Raw genomic sequence first — 13,606 nt, forward strand, 5'->3', positions numbered from 1 at the left:
TGTCTGGATCAATGTCAGTATCATAGTCGGTCAGTCAAGCCCTAGCTCACTTGCAAACACCAAGAAAGGAAGAAACATGCATTGCTACATGCCACTGAGTTCTTGTGATTGTTACACAGCATAGATGACTGGGTGGGGGTGGCATTTCCTGAAAGTGGGTGGTGATGTGCATTCTTAGAGGTTGAAGAAAGCAGCACTCTAGCACAGAGGGCTCTTGTAAGCGATGGAGCAAGATGAGGAATGGGGGAACACCTACAGTGGGAATCCTCTCCAAGAAAGGTTCAACTTCCTTCATGGTTTTCCCTAGGACTATGGGAAAATATGCACTCATTTCACATGCTAGCAAGGTTGTTATGCTCAAACTCCTTCAAGCTAGGCTTCAGCAGTACATGAACCAAGAACTTCCAGATGCACAAGCTAGATTTAGAAAAGGCAGGGGAACCACAGATCAAATTGCCAACATTCACTGGATCGAAAAAGCAAGGGAATTCCAGAAAAACATCTATTTCTGTTTCACTGGCTACAATAAAGCCTTTGACTGTGTGGATCACAACAAACTGGAAAATTCTTAGAGATGGGAATACCAGACCACCTTACCTGTTTCCTGAGAAATCTATATGCAGGTCAAGAAGCAACTGTTAGAACTGGACATTCGGGAACAATAGACTGGTTCCAAATTGGGAAAGGAGTACATCAAGGCTGTATATTGTCACCCTGCTTATTTTTAACTTCTATGCAGAGTATATCACTCACAATGCTGGGCTGAATGAATCACAAGCTGGAATCAAGATTGCAGGGAGAAATATCAACAATCTCAGATATGCAGATGATAACAATCTAATGACAGAAAGTAAAGAGGAACTAAAGAGCTTCTTGATGAGGGTGAAAGAGGAGAGTGAAAATGCTGGCTTAAAACTTAACATTCAAAAAACTAAGATTATGGCACCCAGTTCCATCACTTCATGGCAAATAGATGGGAAAAAAGCAGAAGCAGTGACAGATTTTGTTTTTTCTTGGGCTCCAAAATCATTGTAGATGGTAACTGCAGCCATGAAGTTAAAAGATGCTTGCTCCTTAAAAGGAAAGCTATGGCAAACCTAGACAGTGTATTAAAAAGCAGAGACATCACTTTGCCAACAAAAGTCTGTCTAGTCAAAGCTATGGTTTTTGACTAGATGTGAGATGTGAGAATTGGACCATAAAGAATGCTGAGCGCCAAAGGCTGGTGCCTCAAATTGTGGTACTGGAGAAGATTCTTGAGAGTCCCTTGGACAGCAAAGAGATCAAATCAGTCAACCTTAAAGGAAATCAACCCTGAATATTCATCAGAAGGACTGATGATGAAGCTCCAATGCTTTGGCCATCTGATTGGAAGAGCCGACTCACAGGAAAAGACCCTGAGGCTGTGAAAGATTGAGGGAAGGAGGAGAAGGGGGTGACAGAAGATAAGATGGTTGAATAGCATCATTGACTCAATGGATATAAGCTTGAGCAAACTCCAGGAGATAGTGAAGGACAGGGAAGCCTAGGACGCTGCAGTCCATGGGGTCACAAAGAGTCAGATGTGACTTAGCAACTAAACAACAATGGAAAAATAATCATTAGAGGATAGTTTGCTGCTAAGTCGCTTCAGTCATGTCCAACTCTGTGAGACCCCATAGACGGCAGCCCACCAGGCTCCCCCATCCCTCGGATTCTCCAGGCAAGAACACTGGAGTGGGTTGCCATTTCCTTCTCCAATGCATAAAAGTGAAAAGTGAAAGTGAAGTCCTGCCCGACTGTTAGTGACCCCATGGACTGCAGCCTACCAGGCTCCTCCGTCCATGGGATTTTCCAGGCAAGAGTACTGGAGTGGGGTGCCATTGCCTTCTCCGAGAGGATAGTTTAGCTTCTTTTAATTCTAAATTTCTTAAGTTGTAGCAAAATATACATACCATTTGCCATTTCAATCATGTTTAAGTGTACAATTCAGAGGTATTAAATGAAAAGTTGTACAGTGATCACTCCTATCCATTTCCAGGACTTCTACATCCCAACAGAAACTCTGTACCAATTAAACAGCAACCTCTGTCCTACTTCCTGACTCTGTGAATATGTCTGTTCTAGATACTTCAGGTAAGTGCCATCATACAATATTTGCTCTTCTCTGTCTCATTTCACATCCATGTTGTAGCATCTATTGGAATTTCATTCCTTTATATGGATGAATACTATTCCATTGTATGGACAGATCACACTTTGTTCATCTACTCATCACTTGGATGTTTCCACCTCTTGGCTTTTGTGAATAATGCAGCCAAGAACAGAGGTGTACAAGTATCTCTTCGAGTCCCTACTTTCAATTCTTCTAGGTACATATCCCAGAGAAGGCAATAGCACCCCACTCCAGTACTCTTGCCTGGAGAATCCCAGGGACAGGGGAGCCTGGTGGGCTGCCGTCTCTGGAGTTGGACAGAGTCGGACACGACTGAAGTGACTTAGCAGCAGCAGGTACATATCCAGAAGGGAAAAGGTGGATCATATGGTAATTCTATGTTTACTTTTTTAAGGGATCACCACACTGTTTTCCACATCAGCTGTACCATTTTACCTTCCTGCCAACAATGCACAGAGTTCTAATTTCTCTACGTCCTCATCCTCAACCCTTATTCTTCTGTTTTAATAATATCTGTGCCATGCAGTGCTAAGTCATTTTAGTCATGTCTGACTCTCTGCAACCCTATGGACTGTAGCCTGACAGGCTCCTCTGTCCATGGGATTTTCCAGGCAAGAATACTGGAATGGGTTGCCTTTTCCTCCTCCGGGGGATCTTACCATCCCGGGGATCAAACCTTCATCTTTTCCATCTCCTGCATTGGCAGGCAGGTTCTTTACCACTAGCGTAACCTGGCAAGTTCCAATATCTTTCTTAGTGGGTGTGAAGTAGATCATTCCACATTTCTTTCACCCTTAATTCTTTCATTAAAACTGAATAAACCAAGATCATTTTGTGTGGTGGCATGTCAATTGCAGGAACGTATGCATCCACTGTTTGTATGACAGCAACAGTATTCTGTTGAAAGGGCTGAGTCTGTGGATGAGTCTGCAGCCTGCAGACAGTGGTCTCAGTGACAGAGTGGGGCCATTAGGGTAGCTGGGAGTGGCTGGGAAGATTGTGTTCATGGAGCAACAGTTTGTTAGATGCTTCAGAGGGAGAATGAAGGGGAAAAAAGCCCCCTTATCATCTAAGTTTTCCTAGAGGAAAAAAGAGGCTGATATTTAGAAGTCAAATGTATGTATGCTTGTGCATGTTTCCATATAATCAATAAATTTAGAAATATTGGGAATTTCCTGGCAATCCAGTGCTTAGGACTCTGTGTTTTCACTGCCAAGGGCATGGGCAGGTTCAATCCTAGTCAGAGATTGAACAAGCTGGACAGCACAGCCAAAAAAATCTTTTTAAGACAAAGATGGACTATGCTCTATCAGATCAGATCAGATCAGTCGCTCGGTCGTGTCCAACTCTTTGCAACCCCATGAATCGCAGCACGCCAGGCCTCCCTGTCCATCACCAACTTCCGGAGTTCACTCAGACTCACATCCATCGAGTCAGCGATGCCATCCAGCCATCTCATCCTCTGTCGTCCCCTTTTCCTCCTGCCCCCAATCCCTCCCAGCATCAGGGTCTTTTCCAATGAGTCAACTCTTCGCATGAGGTGGCCAAAGTACTGGAGTTTCAGCTTTAGCATCATTCCTTCCAAAGAAATCCCAGGGCTGATCTCCTTCAGAATGGACTGGTTGGATCTCCTTGCAGTCCAAGGGACTCTCAAGAGTCTTCTCCAATACCACAGTTCAAAAGCATCAATTCTTCAGCGCTCAGCCTTCTTCACAGTCCAACTCTCACATCCATACATGACCACAGAAAAAACCATAGCCTTGACTAGACGAACCTTTGTTGGCAAAGTAATGTCTCTGCTTTTGAATATGCTATCTAGGTTGGTCATAACTTTCCTTCCAAGGAGTAAGCGTCTTTTAATTTCTTGGCTGCAGTCACCATCTGTAGTGATTTTGGAGCCCAGAAAAATAAAGTCTGACACTGTTTCCACTGTTTCCCCATCTATTTCCCATGAAGTGGTGGGACCGGATGCCATGATCTTCGTTTTCTGAATGTTGAGCTTTAAGCCCACTTTTTCACTCTCCACTTTCACTTTCATCAAGAGGCTTTTTAGTTCCTCTTCACTTTCTGCCATAAGGGTGGTGTCATATAGTGCACCCCTTTAAAATTTTCCTCTAAATTCACAGGAGAAACAAGTGAAGGTGAAAGTATTGCTAAAATTTATATAAAATACTCCTTAAAGCAAGAGCTATTAGTCTTGAAAAGGTCCCTTTTAATAGTTTTTAAAAATCAAGTTTGGATAGGTAATTTTTTTTTCTTTTACTTATCCTAGTACTAAAGTGCTTATAGCAAAAAAACAGCAGTTCCCTTACTTAACCTTTCCTGCTCTCCAGAGAAAACCACTTTCCTTTTCTTTAGATGTATATTTTCATTTTATCTCTGTCTTTCAAAAGTATCTCATATTGTTATTTCTTGGTTTATCTAATTGAGACATTATCCAAAGCTCTTTATTATGGAAGAGAAAGATTTAGAAGTTTTTAAACCTCCCTACATTTACTTCCCTCCCCCCATATAATATATTGACACAGCCTTCTCTTAATTTTTAGTTAAATGAATGGTCTGTATATATAATGACTTACTTTGACTATGAAATATTGTTCACTGCTGAGTTTAGCCATGTAAAACGATTATGTCTCTTCTTGTACATTTTGTTTTTCCTGTGGTCAACAATTTACTTTGCGTTTTCATTTGATTAGTTTGTCTAGGTAGATAGGATTAATTTATCCAAATGCTCCAACAGCCCTGATAGATATTTATCAAGCAGTCTATTCTTTCAATCCTTGGAGCCCTCTCTCCCACAGACCTCTGCCAATGGGGCCTGACACCTGGCTGTGCTTTTAGGGGGCCTCTCCCCAGCTCCCCCAGTCACAGTTCCATTTCCTATATTCCCTGTTTTTTCTTGGCTTTGCTTTCTTGTTCTTCAGAAGCACATTCTACAGTAACTTCCTGGGAAAGCATATATAATGAGGTCAACTTTTGAATCTTTTCAGGTGAAAAAGCTTTTATTCACCTGCTGCTGCTGCTAAGTCGCTTCAGTCGTGGCCGACTGTGTGCAACCCCATAGATGGCAGCCCACCAGGCTCCCCTGTCCCTGGGATTCTCCAGGCAAGAACACTGGAGTGGGTTGCCATTTCCTTCCCCAATGCATGAAAGTGAAAAGTGAAAGGGAAGTCGCTCAGTCATGTCCGACTCTAAGCGACCCCATGGACTGCAGCCTACCAGGCTCCTCTGTCCATGGGATTTTCCAGGCAAGAGTACTGGAGTGGGTTCTCCAGTGAAAAACTACTGAATTCCAAAGGAGGGGAAGAAACTCAACACACTTTGCTCATCAACTGCCAACCTGAGACTGGAAAAGAATAGTTTCACAGGGGAAAAAAGAGAGATATTAGTCTAGTTTATACAGTGAGAAATAAAGAGGGAACTCGATCTTACAACCAGTTCCAAACCCAAAATGTCATCTAACACTTACTGGGTCCCTAGGATGCCCAGCAATCGAAGGTGAGCAGACACAGATCTTATTGCCGTAGCTCACAGGCTCCAAGGGGTCCAGAGGCGCCTGTGGCAGGAGCATGTGGGGAAGGTAGTGGCCAGGTCACCATAGACCACAAGCAGTGGCAGGAAACCCCTGGGAGGCACTGCACTGCGTAGGCGAGAAGTCATCCCCATAGCAGAGGGGATGTGCACAGATGTGACAGGGGCCAGCAGGGGCTGAGGGCCAGTTGAGGACAGGGCCAGCGTGGTTCCTATGTCTCTGCTTTGAGTACCTCAATAACTCCAACAGCAGGGAAAACAAGGACAAAAGATGTGAGTTTGGCAGCAGCTGAAGTGAGATAAGCATTGTTAAGGCTGGACTTATGTCACCTTAAGATGGCCAAGGAAACTCACATAGTAAGAGAGAGCAGCAAGCATAAGGAGAGCAAGGGCCAGAGACAGTGCCTGAGACCGTGACCCTCACAGGCTGGGAAGATGAGCAAAAGGAGGGACCACGCGAGAGGAGGGATCACACAAGAGGAAGGAACTATGTGACACGGGGAAACCTCAAAAGAGTGAAAACCTCATCTGAGGTGCAATGGGAACCACGAGCCTGTGAAAGGGAGGCTCCAAGGTGAGGAAGAGGGGGAGGGACAGAGTGTCCCAGCATCAAATGTCTCTAAAAGGCTGGAGTCCCGTGGGTGCCCTGCCCATCTTGCCCAGAACAGTCAGGGTGTGTGCTCACTGCCTTGATGTCATTAGTCATAACGTCCAAACTCTCATCAGCCATGTGTTCCCCTTGGGTGGGACAGAGACCACGCCGTGTCTAGGGAAAGTGGGATAATGCAGGGCCTGGTGAGACTGATTCGAGTGGGGAACGGGTGGGAGCCAGGGTGCTGCAGGCTGAGGAACAGACAGAGGTGGAGGCAGGGATTATAGATGCATCTGCCAAAATGCTGGCCATGAGCAGTAGCAGAGGAACCACGGCCAGAGCTGTAGAGTTCCTTTGCCACTTGGCTGGATGGGCTTGGGCAGGTTGACTAGCTGATGGAAAATCCAGTCAAGAGGAGCAGGATGAAGGCTACCTCTGTGTCATCTCAGGACAAAAGTCACTGAGCATGGTGGGGGGAAGAGATCAGGAGCATGGGGCTGGAGCAAAGCCTCTATTCCACTCAGGTGTGATGCAGACTGAATGTCTGTGTCCCTCAAAGAATACATTGACTCCCTAACCCCAGGTGTGGCTCTGTTAGGAGACAGGGCCCAGAAGGAGTTCATTAAGGTCAAATAAGGTCATAGGGGGCCCAAATCTGATAGGATTAACGTCCTTACAAGAGATATCAGTGAACTCACTCTCTCAGAAGTCAGAGGAAAGGTTACATGAGGACCAGGCAGCCAACAGCAAGCCAGGGATGGAGGTCTTCCCAGAATCCAACCATGATCTGGGATATCCAGCCTCCAGGCCTACGAGAAGATAAATTTCCACGGTTCAAGCCCAGCATGATGTTCAAGGGAGGGCAGGAGGACAGGAACAGGAGGGTACAACTTAGATTCATCTATGAGGGCAAGATGCTGCTCAAAGGATGTTCATTCTCCGACTCTCAGGATACAGGAGGTAAACCCATCTATTGAAAATGAAAGGCAGTGGTAAGGTCAGAAATCTCAGAAAACACCAAGGGGAGCCTCGGGGAGCCAAGAGAGAGGGAAGTGATGTGGGGCATGCAGTGATTCTGGAGAAATCTGGAAAACTCGGGAATCCTGGAAGCACAACCACCAGGAGATGACCCACCAGGGAGGTCCCTTTCCCAGACGCCACTTGGACTCTCTCAGACATGGAATATTGAAGCTGGGTGGGCCCCAAGAGATCCCTGCTTTCTCATATCCTCATGAATACTTACATACTCTGTCATGTAAGCAAGTAGATAGAATCTGAGTGTTGTGGGTCTTATCTGGGGCTGCAGGTTGTTCCAGAGCCCGAGCAAAGGTCAATGGTGACCTCAGCTTGCTAAGGGCAGGGATGCAGGGGCCAAACCAGAGGCCACTCTGGGGGCAGAGCTCTAATCCTGGTTGTGGAATCTGGGCTTTCAACAAGGGGTGCCAGGAAGAGACCTGTGCCCTCCAGTGTCAAGGGAGGGGATTTGGGGGATGGGACAGGAAGGGAGCTCTGTAGCAATTCCTAAAGGGGGTGCCAAAGTTGAAAGGACTCCCCTAAACAGTGTAGGAAGCATCTCTCCTGTTTTTTTGAATTTGTGGCCCCAAGCTCATCTCTGGCCACCCTCAATAAAATGCTGTGTGTAATTCCATATTTGGTTTGTCTTTTATAAAGTGATTAGATTAAACTGTAGTTATTGTCATTTTGTGGTTTGAGAAAGATTTCATGACAGCGCCTTGGGAGCCAGAAACCAGAGCGGCCTCTCTTTGGAAACAGATGCACGTGCTGGCTAAGAACAGCTGGGTTTGGGTCCTTATACCATCATGCCCAGCTGGGTGACTTGACCAATGGTTTCACCTCTTTCTGAGTCAGTTTCTTCACATGCACAGTGAGGATAATGATTGTTGGTGGGAGAAGTCACGTAGTGCCAGGCACAGTTTAGCAGAGTATCTGGTGTGAAGTAGGCACTCGGTGAGGGAAGCCTTCACCATCATCATTATCATGGTCATCAGTCACATGAATTTTAGGAACAGCAAAAACTCAAAAAGAAATCTACAATACTACCTCGGAATATTGTTCAAGGAAACAAAGTTCCCAGTGACTTTTCTCTAAGAGGCATCAGTAGTCAGATCCTCTGGTGACCTTGCAGGCCTTCCTAAAATTCTGCTCACCCAGCTTGTCAACCTCTGGGTCCAGATGCAGTCCAGAAAGGGGTGGGGACCACCACATGCCAGACCCCCGCCTTAGAGTTTTTGTGTTTCTGAGCCGAGAAGAAATGAAGAGAGACATGGGGGAGTGGGAAGGGAGGGTGGAGAAGCCAAAGGAACCCATGCTCTATAGAGGTCTTTTCATCCAGAGATGGGTTTTCACTGGTATACCTTCTTCTGTCTCCAGCTCAGATTCCCTGTCACCAACCCCACTACCCTGAATCCAACATCCAGTGACACCTATTACGAATCTTGTTCACAGATTTCCCCTGAGACATAATAACTTTTAAGGCAGTAGTTCTCAACCAGGGCAGTTTTGCCCTGCCTGCTCCCAGAGGACAGTTGGTAATGTCTGGAGACACTTTCTGTTGGCACAACTTGGAGAGACGATACTAGCTTCTGGTAGGCAGAGTACAGGGACGCTGCTGACAGCATACAATGCACAGGACACCCCCCACCCCCTGCTCCCCTCTCTCTAACCATTATCTCCACCCTCTCGTTCCCTCCCATGCCAGGGGAGGGCCTAGCTCTTGTCCCAGCATCCCATGTGGAAAGCTCAGATTTAATATCCAGAATTACAGTGTCAAAGTTAAGAAACCCTGCTTGAAGGAAAAGGTAGCCCCTTGTACCCCACTTAACTCACTCAGGTTCTCAGGTGGGCAGTTGGCCAGATGCCCTGGATTTAAAAGCCCTCCCCTGAGAGACTACACCTTTGCCTGGCAGATTTATGCACAATTTTGTAAGCAATGATTGCTTGTAAGATGTCATTCTTCACTACCTGTTGTTATATGAAAGTGTCCCACATGAGGGCAGCCACTATGGATAGCACCATCACTTCATTCATTCATTCAGCCCACACACAGTCATTGACTCTTTCTTCTGATATGACAGGCTCTAAGGATAAAGAATGAGTGTGACTAAGTCTCAAGGTTCAAGCTCTAAGTGAACGTATTGGGGAGGACAGGAAGGTCAGGTGTGCTGGTAAATAATGACAATACTGTTCCAGGTAAAAATCCTCATGAGAGACATGGGTGGGGACAGTAAGGGGAGGTGAAGCCAGAGTTTCTTATGGGGGGTCTCAAAAAACTGCCCCACAAGCCACCGGCACTTTTCAGTCCACTTGCAAGGGACCCTCCCTACATCTCTGTATGAAAAGGTGGGGAGTTGAGGGGAGTAGTAATAAGCAATTTAGCCTTAGTAATCCCCCACCACCACCAATTAGGAAGATGCCTATGATTTCCCTCAAGACAAAGCATGAAATGAATAAGGAATTGTTTGAATGCCCTTCAGTTTCAAAATCAAATGTCTGACCACTCAAACAGAAAAAAAGCAGGGTTCCATAGGCTGGGAAATCCTCCAACTGAAGCCAGGCAATTCCATCCCTTGTTGAAGGAGTTCTCTGCCAAGAAGTGTGAACCTCAGATCTGGATAAGCCCATAAAACCACCAGAGAGCCAAGACTTGCACACAGGAAACCACCCGGCAGGAACATAAAGTGTGTGAGGAGATGAAGATGCGAGCAAAGACAAGCGACAAGCCAGACAGAGCCCTGGGCAGTTGAGAAAGGTGAGATCTGGGCTCCAGTCCCAGAGCTGCCACAAACTTACTGATAAGGAGCAGGTCCCTGCTCTCTGTGGGTATCAGTTTGCTCCCCTGTAAAAGGAGGAAAGTGGACCAGAGCATAATAAAGCATCCTTCCAAGGCACACAGAAGACCTGAACCAAGGGAAGGTTCTCATTTTCCCCTGGGCTTATTCCTAAAATGACGCTGGAGATTAAAAATGTATGTTGAACCTTAGTCCTGAAGACCCAGCCACTTGTTGATTTCTTCTGACAACAGTAGTGTTCCTGCAGGTACTTAAAAAGGAGGCTGGCGGCGGGCGGGGGATGGGGCGAGGTCACCAAAAGGGCTGCCTCCCAGCTCTAGGCACCAAATAACAACACACTTGGAGGCTGAATTTGGCTTTGAACTGTCCCCATGTCTCAGATGGCATTTCCCCAAAGCGGGAGCTCAGAATTGCAAGCAGGTGCTGTTGCCCTAGCCCCTTCCAACTGCAGCGCTGAGGACAGGAGGCTCCAAGTTATTAACAGGAGGGAGCTGCACAGGAGAGCCGAAAACCCCACTCTGGATACCACAGGAGCTGTGCCTCCTGCGTGTCAACACTCCCAACCAGCTCCAGAAGCAGGTCTTTCTTATAGCCAACCAGGAGAGGACCACCGGAGGGCCACTGATGGGTCTGCAGGAAGGGTTTGCCCAGGGCGGAGACTTCAGGCTCAGAATTGAGTTCCCAAGTGCTTTCCCTGGGGAGTTTCTTGGGACAGAGGCGGTGGGGGGCCTGTTTGGAATGATGGTGGAAAGGGGAAGTTCTGGAATCTGTGCGCCCCTTCCTTACCGCTCCTTCTCCCCACGGGGCGCAGCCACCCTCTTTCACAAACCCCACAGACAGAGGCCAGGACTCCCTGGAGTTTGTGAGAAAACAACATAAGCCACTCACTCTGCTGCCTTCCCTTTTCTCTGCCAGTTCCTCCCTGGACCTGGTTTGGGGAGACCAGCTGCTCCCAGAAGTCCCCAGACCCACCGACATTGCGGAGCCAAACCCACTAGACCAAGGAGGAAGCTGCAAACGCTGGCATTACAGCTTCGGCAGTTACGGCCAAAGCTTTCGGAGGTCTCCCCATCCGCAGCCGCTGTCTGTGCAAATGGCAAGGCTCTGGGGCAGGCAGGCTGGGTTCCAGCTGTCTTTTCTCGGGGCAAGTTTTTTTGATCTTTACAAGTCTCGCTTTCCTTGTCCGCAAAGTGAGGGTGAAAATAGCAACTTCGAAAGTCGATGATGAGGTTTCAAGGAAATACTGCAGGAAAAGTGCCCGCACACAAAAGGCACGGCCAGGGGCGGCTCCCCAATTTCCGCCCAGGAGCGCCCGGGTTGGGCGAAGGGCAAGGTGGGTTATCTCAGCGCTGCCTGCGCCCGGGCACATACAGACTTTATTTCGGAGGAGAGGACCCTCCGGAGAGGAGCAGACAAAAATCATAATTGCGGGGAAAGGATGGTGAGAAACGCCTCCCACTGCCCAGCAGAAGATCTTGTGGGGCCCCTCCACCCCTCACCCCTAGAGGGACCCGCGGAAGGGCGCGTACTCACCGCGTGCACGGCGCAGGCTAGCAGCAGCAGCCCGGGCAGTGGCGGCAGGCGGGGGCGCATGGTACCGCGTGCGCTCCCCTGGCGCCCCGACGGCCGCCTGCCCGCGCGCACCGCGGCTCAGCACTCAGCGCTCCCTGCCGCCTCTCGGACCCCGGCTGGCCGCCGCGCCCAGGGGAGCCATGGCCCCACCCGCGGCGGCCCAGGGACTGCGCCTCCCCTGACAGGGTGGCCCCGTACCACGCCGCCCCGCCGGTTGATAAGGACGCGGCGCGGCGTGCGCTCCTCCACCCACCCCTGCTGCCTGGCCGGCTGGCGGGGGCCAGCGCGGGGGCCAGCGCGGAGACCAGCTGCGGAGGAGGTGGAGGGAGGACGCGAGGCCTAGAGAGGCTCCCGCAGGCTACGGTCTGCAGGCCCCGCTGCCACACCCCCACGGACTAAAAGAGCCCTCCCCAAGGTCCGGGTCAGTGCCGACACCGCCGCGCTGCGTGAGGGTGGGCAGGAGGCCACCTTTTGGAGCCTCAGCGTTCTCATCCGAACAGTACATCTAAAAATACCTGCCTTCTTTCAGCTATTCCATTTCCACTTTTTTTTTTCTTTCTTATTAGATATTTAATGCTCCTTCCAGAAAGTTGCACACACATGAGTTCCATCACACTGAGAAGCCTTTGATGATCAGGTGAGACCAAGGAGGACCATCGAGGCACCCCAGCGTTTGGGGCTGTGCTGGAGCGTTTGAGCTTTCTGGTTCCCCCGGGAGCTATTTCAGTATTAGGCAGGTGTGCCCAGCAGCTGCTCATCCTGAGTCTGAGGGCTTAGATCTCCTTGTTGTTTAGTCACTCAGTCGTGTACAACTCCTTGTGACGCCATGGACTGTAGCCCACCAGGCTCCTCAGTTCATGGGATTCTCCAGGCAAGAATACTGGCAAGGGTTGCCATTTCCATCTTCATCGGCTCTCCTGAAGGTTGGCTTTTGGCCTCTCAGTACAGTACAAGGCACCCTCAGAGGGTTTTTGTAGACCCAGTTTTTTCTTTTTCTTCTCTGGTGCACATCCCCTTTCCTTTTGTGTCTCCTTCTATCTAGATCTTTTTCTCAGGGACTTGGAGTCCGTCAGCTCATTGACTTCTCCTCTCGCTCACCCTCTTCCCCACACATGAAAGTGAGCTGAGCTCTACCTGATTGCTGTCTTTGGCGGTAAGGACTGGCATGAGATTCTGAGCACATGTATATGTGCATGCATGTGCGTGTGTGTGCGCACACGCACACACACACACACACACACACACACACACCCCCTTTCCTTTCATAGCATCCCCACCAGCCGAGAGCCAGTAACTGGATTGCCCTGGCCCAGGCTGTCCTTGGAAGTCAAGGTATTGACTGCCTTGATCAAGTGTGGTCAGTGGCAGGTGGTGGTTTCTCCCCTCTGGTCCACAAGTATAAATCACATTCTTTGAGACCATTATCACCAACAAAAGTGATATTGGGTCCCATTGTCTTCCTTGTATTTCTCAATTGGTTCAAGATTCAGGCTGGAAAAATGTTATGAACTGGTTTCTCTGACATCATAAATGTGCCTTAGAAAAAGTGCATGCGGTAAGGATATGCCGTTTTTACTATATAGACTTTTGTGTTGCATGAATAGTTTCTGTAATGACTGGATGTATTGCTTTTTTGATGGAAAGACAAAAAAAGAAAATAATCCAAAATGCAATCTGTGGTCTATACTAGAGCCTCGTGATCACCAGTGAAAAAGCAAAATGACATTTGTTCTGGGCAATTCAATCAATTTCTGGCCTGTGGAAAGCCATTGTTCCTTAAATAGGAGGCTCTGTCTCTCAGAATATTGAGGAAAGGATCTGAAATGCTCTGTGGAAAGCCATGGATGCCGTCAATGGCTTTGTAGAACCTGCCTGAGAACACAGTTTCAGAATAGGGTGGAAGGGAGCATGTGGGGAACTAACCATGTATTTAATACCCACCATGTG

General features: G+C 48.2%; 1 protein-coding gene across 2 annotated transcripts in view; it reads right to left on the bottom strand.

Annotated features, from left to right (window-relative positions):
• Window positions 1-11,985, bottom strand: part of SCTR (secretin receptor) — a 75,080-nt gene extending 63,095 nt beyond the window's left edge. Inside the window, exon 1 of one of the 2 annotated variants that reach the window (XM_070768920.1) lies at window positions 11,621-11,985. In XM_070768920.1, the coding sequence (XP_070625021.1) occupies window positions 11,621-11,680 (60 nt within the window). In that variant the 5' untranslated portion in view covers window positions 11,681-11,985. The remainder of the gene's footprint in view (window positions 1-11,620) is intronic. The other variant, XM_070768921.1, reaches the window with a different exon arrangement.
• Between the last annotated feature and the right edge of the window lie 1,621 nt (window positions 11,986-13,606).

Source organism: Bos indicus, chromosome 2, assembly GCF_029378745.1.
Source record: "Bos indicus isolate NIAB-ARS_2022 breed Sahiwal x Tharparkar chromosome 2, NIAB-ARS_B.indTharparkar_mat_pri_1.0, whole genome shotgun sequence".
NCBI lineage: Eukaryota > Metazoa > Chordata > Mammalia > Artiodactyla > Bovidae > Bos > Bos indicus.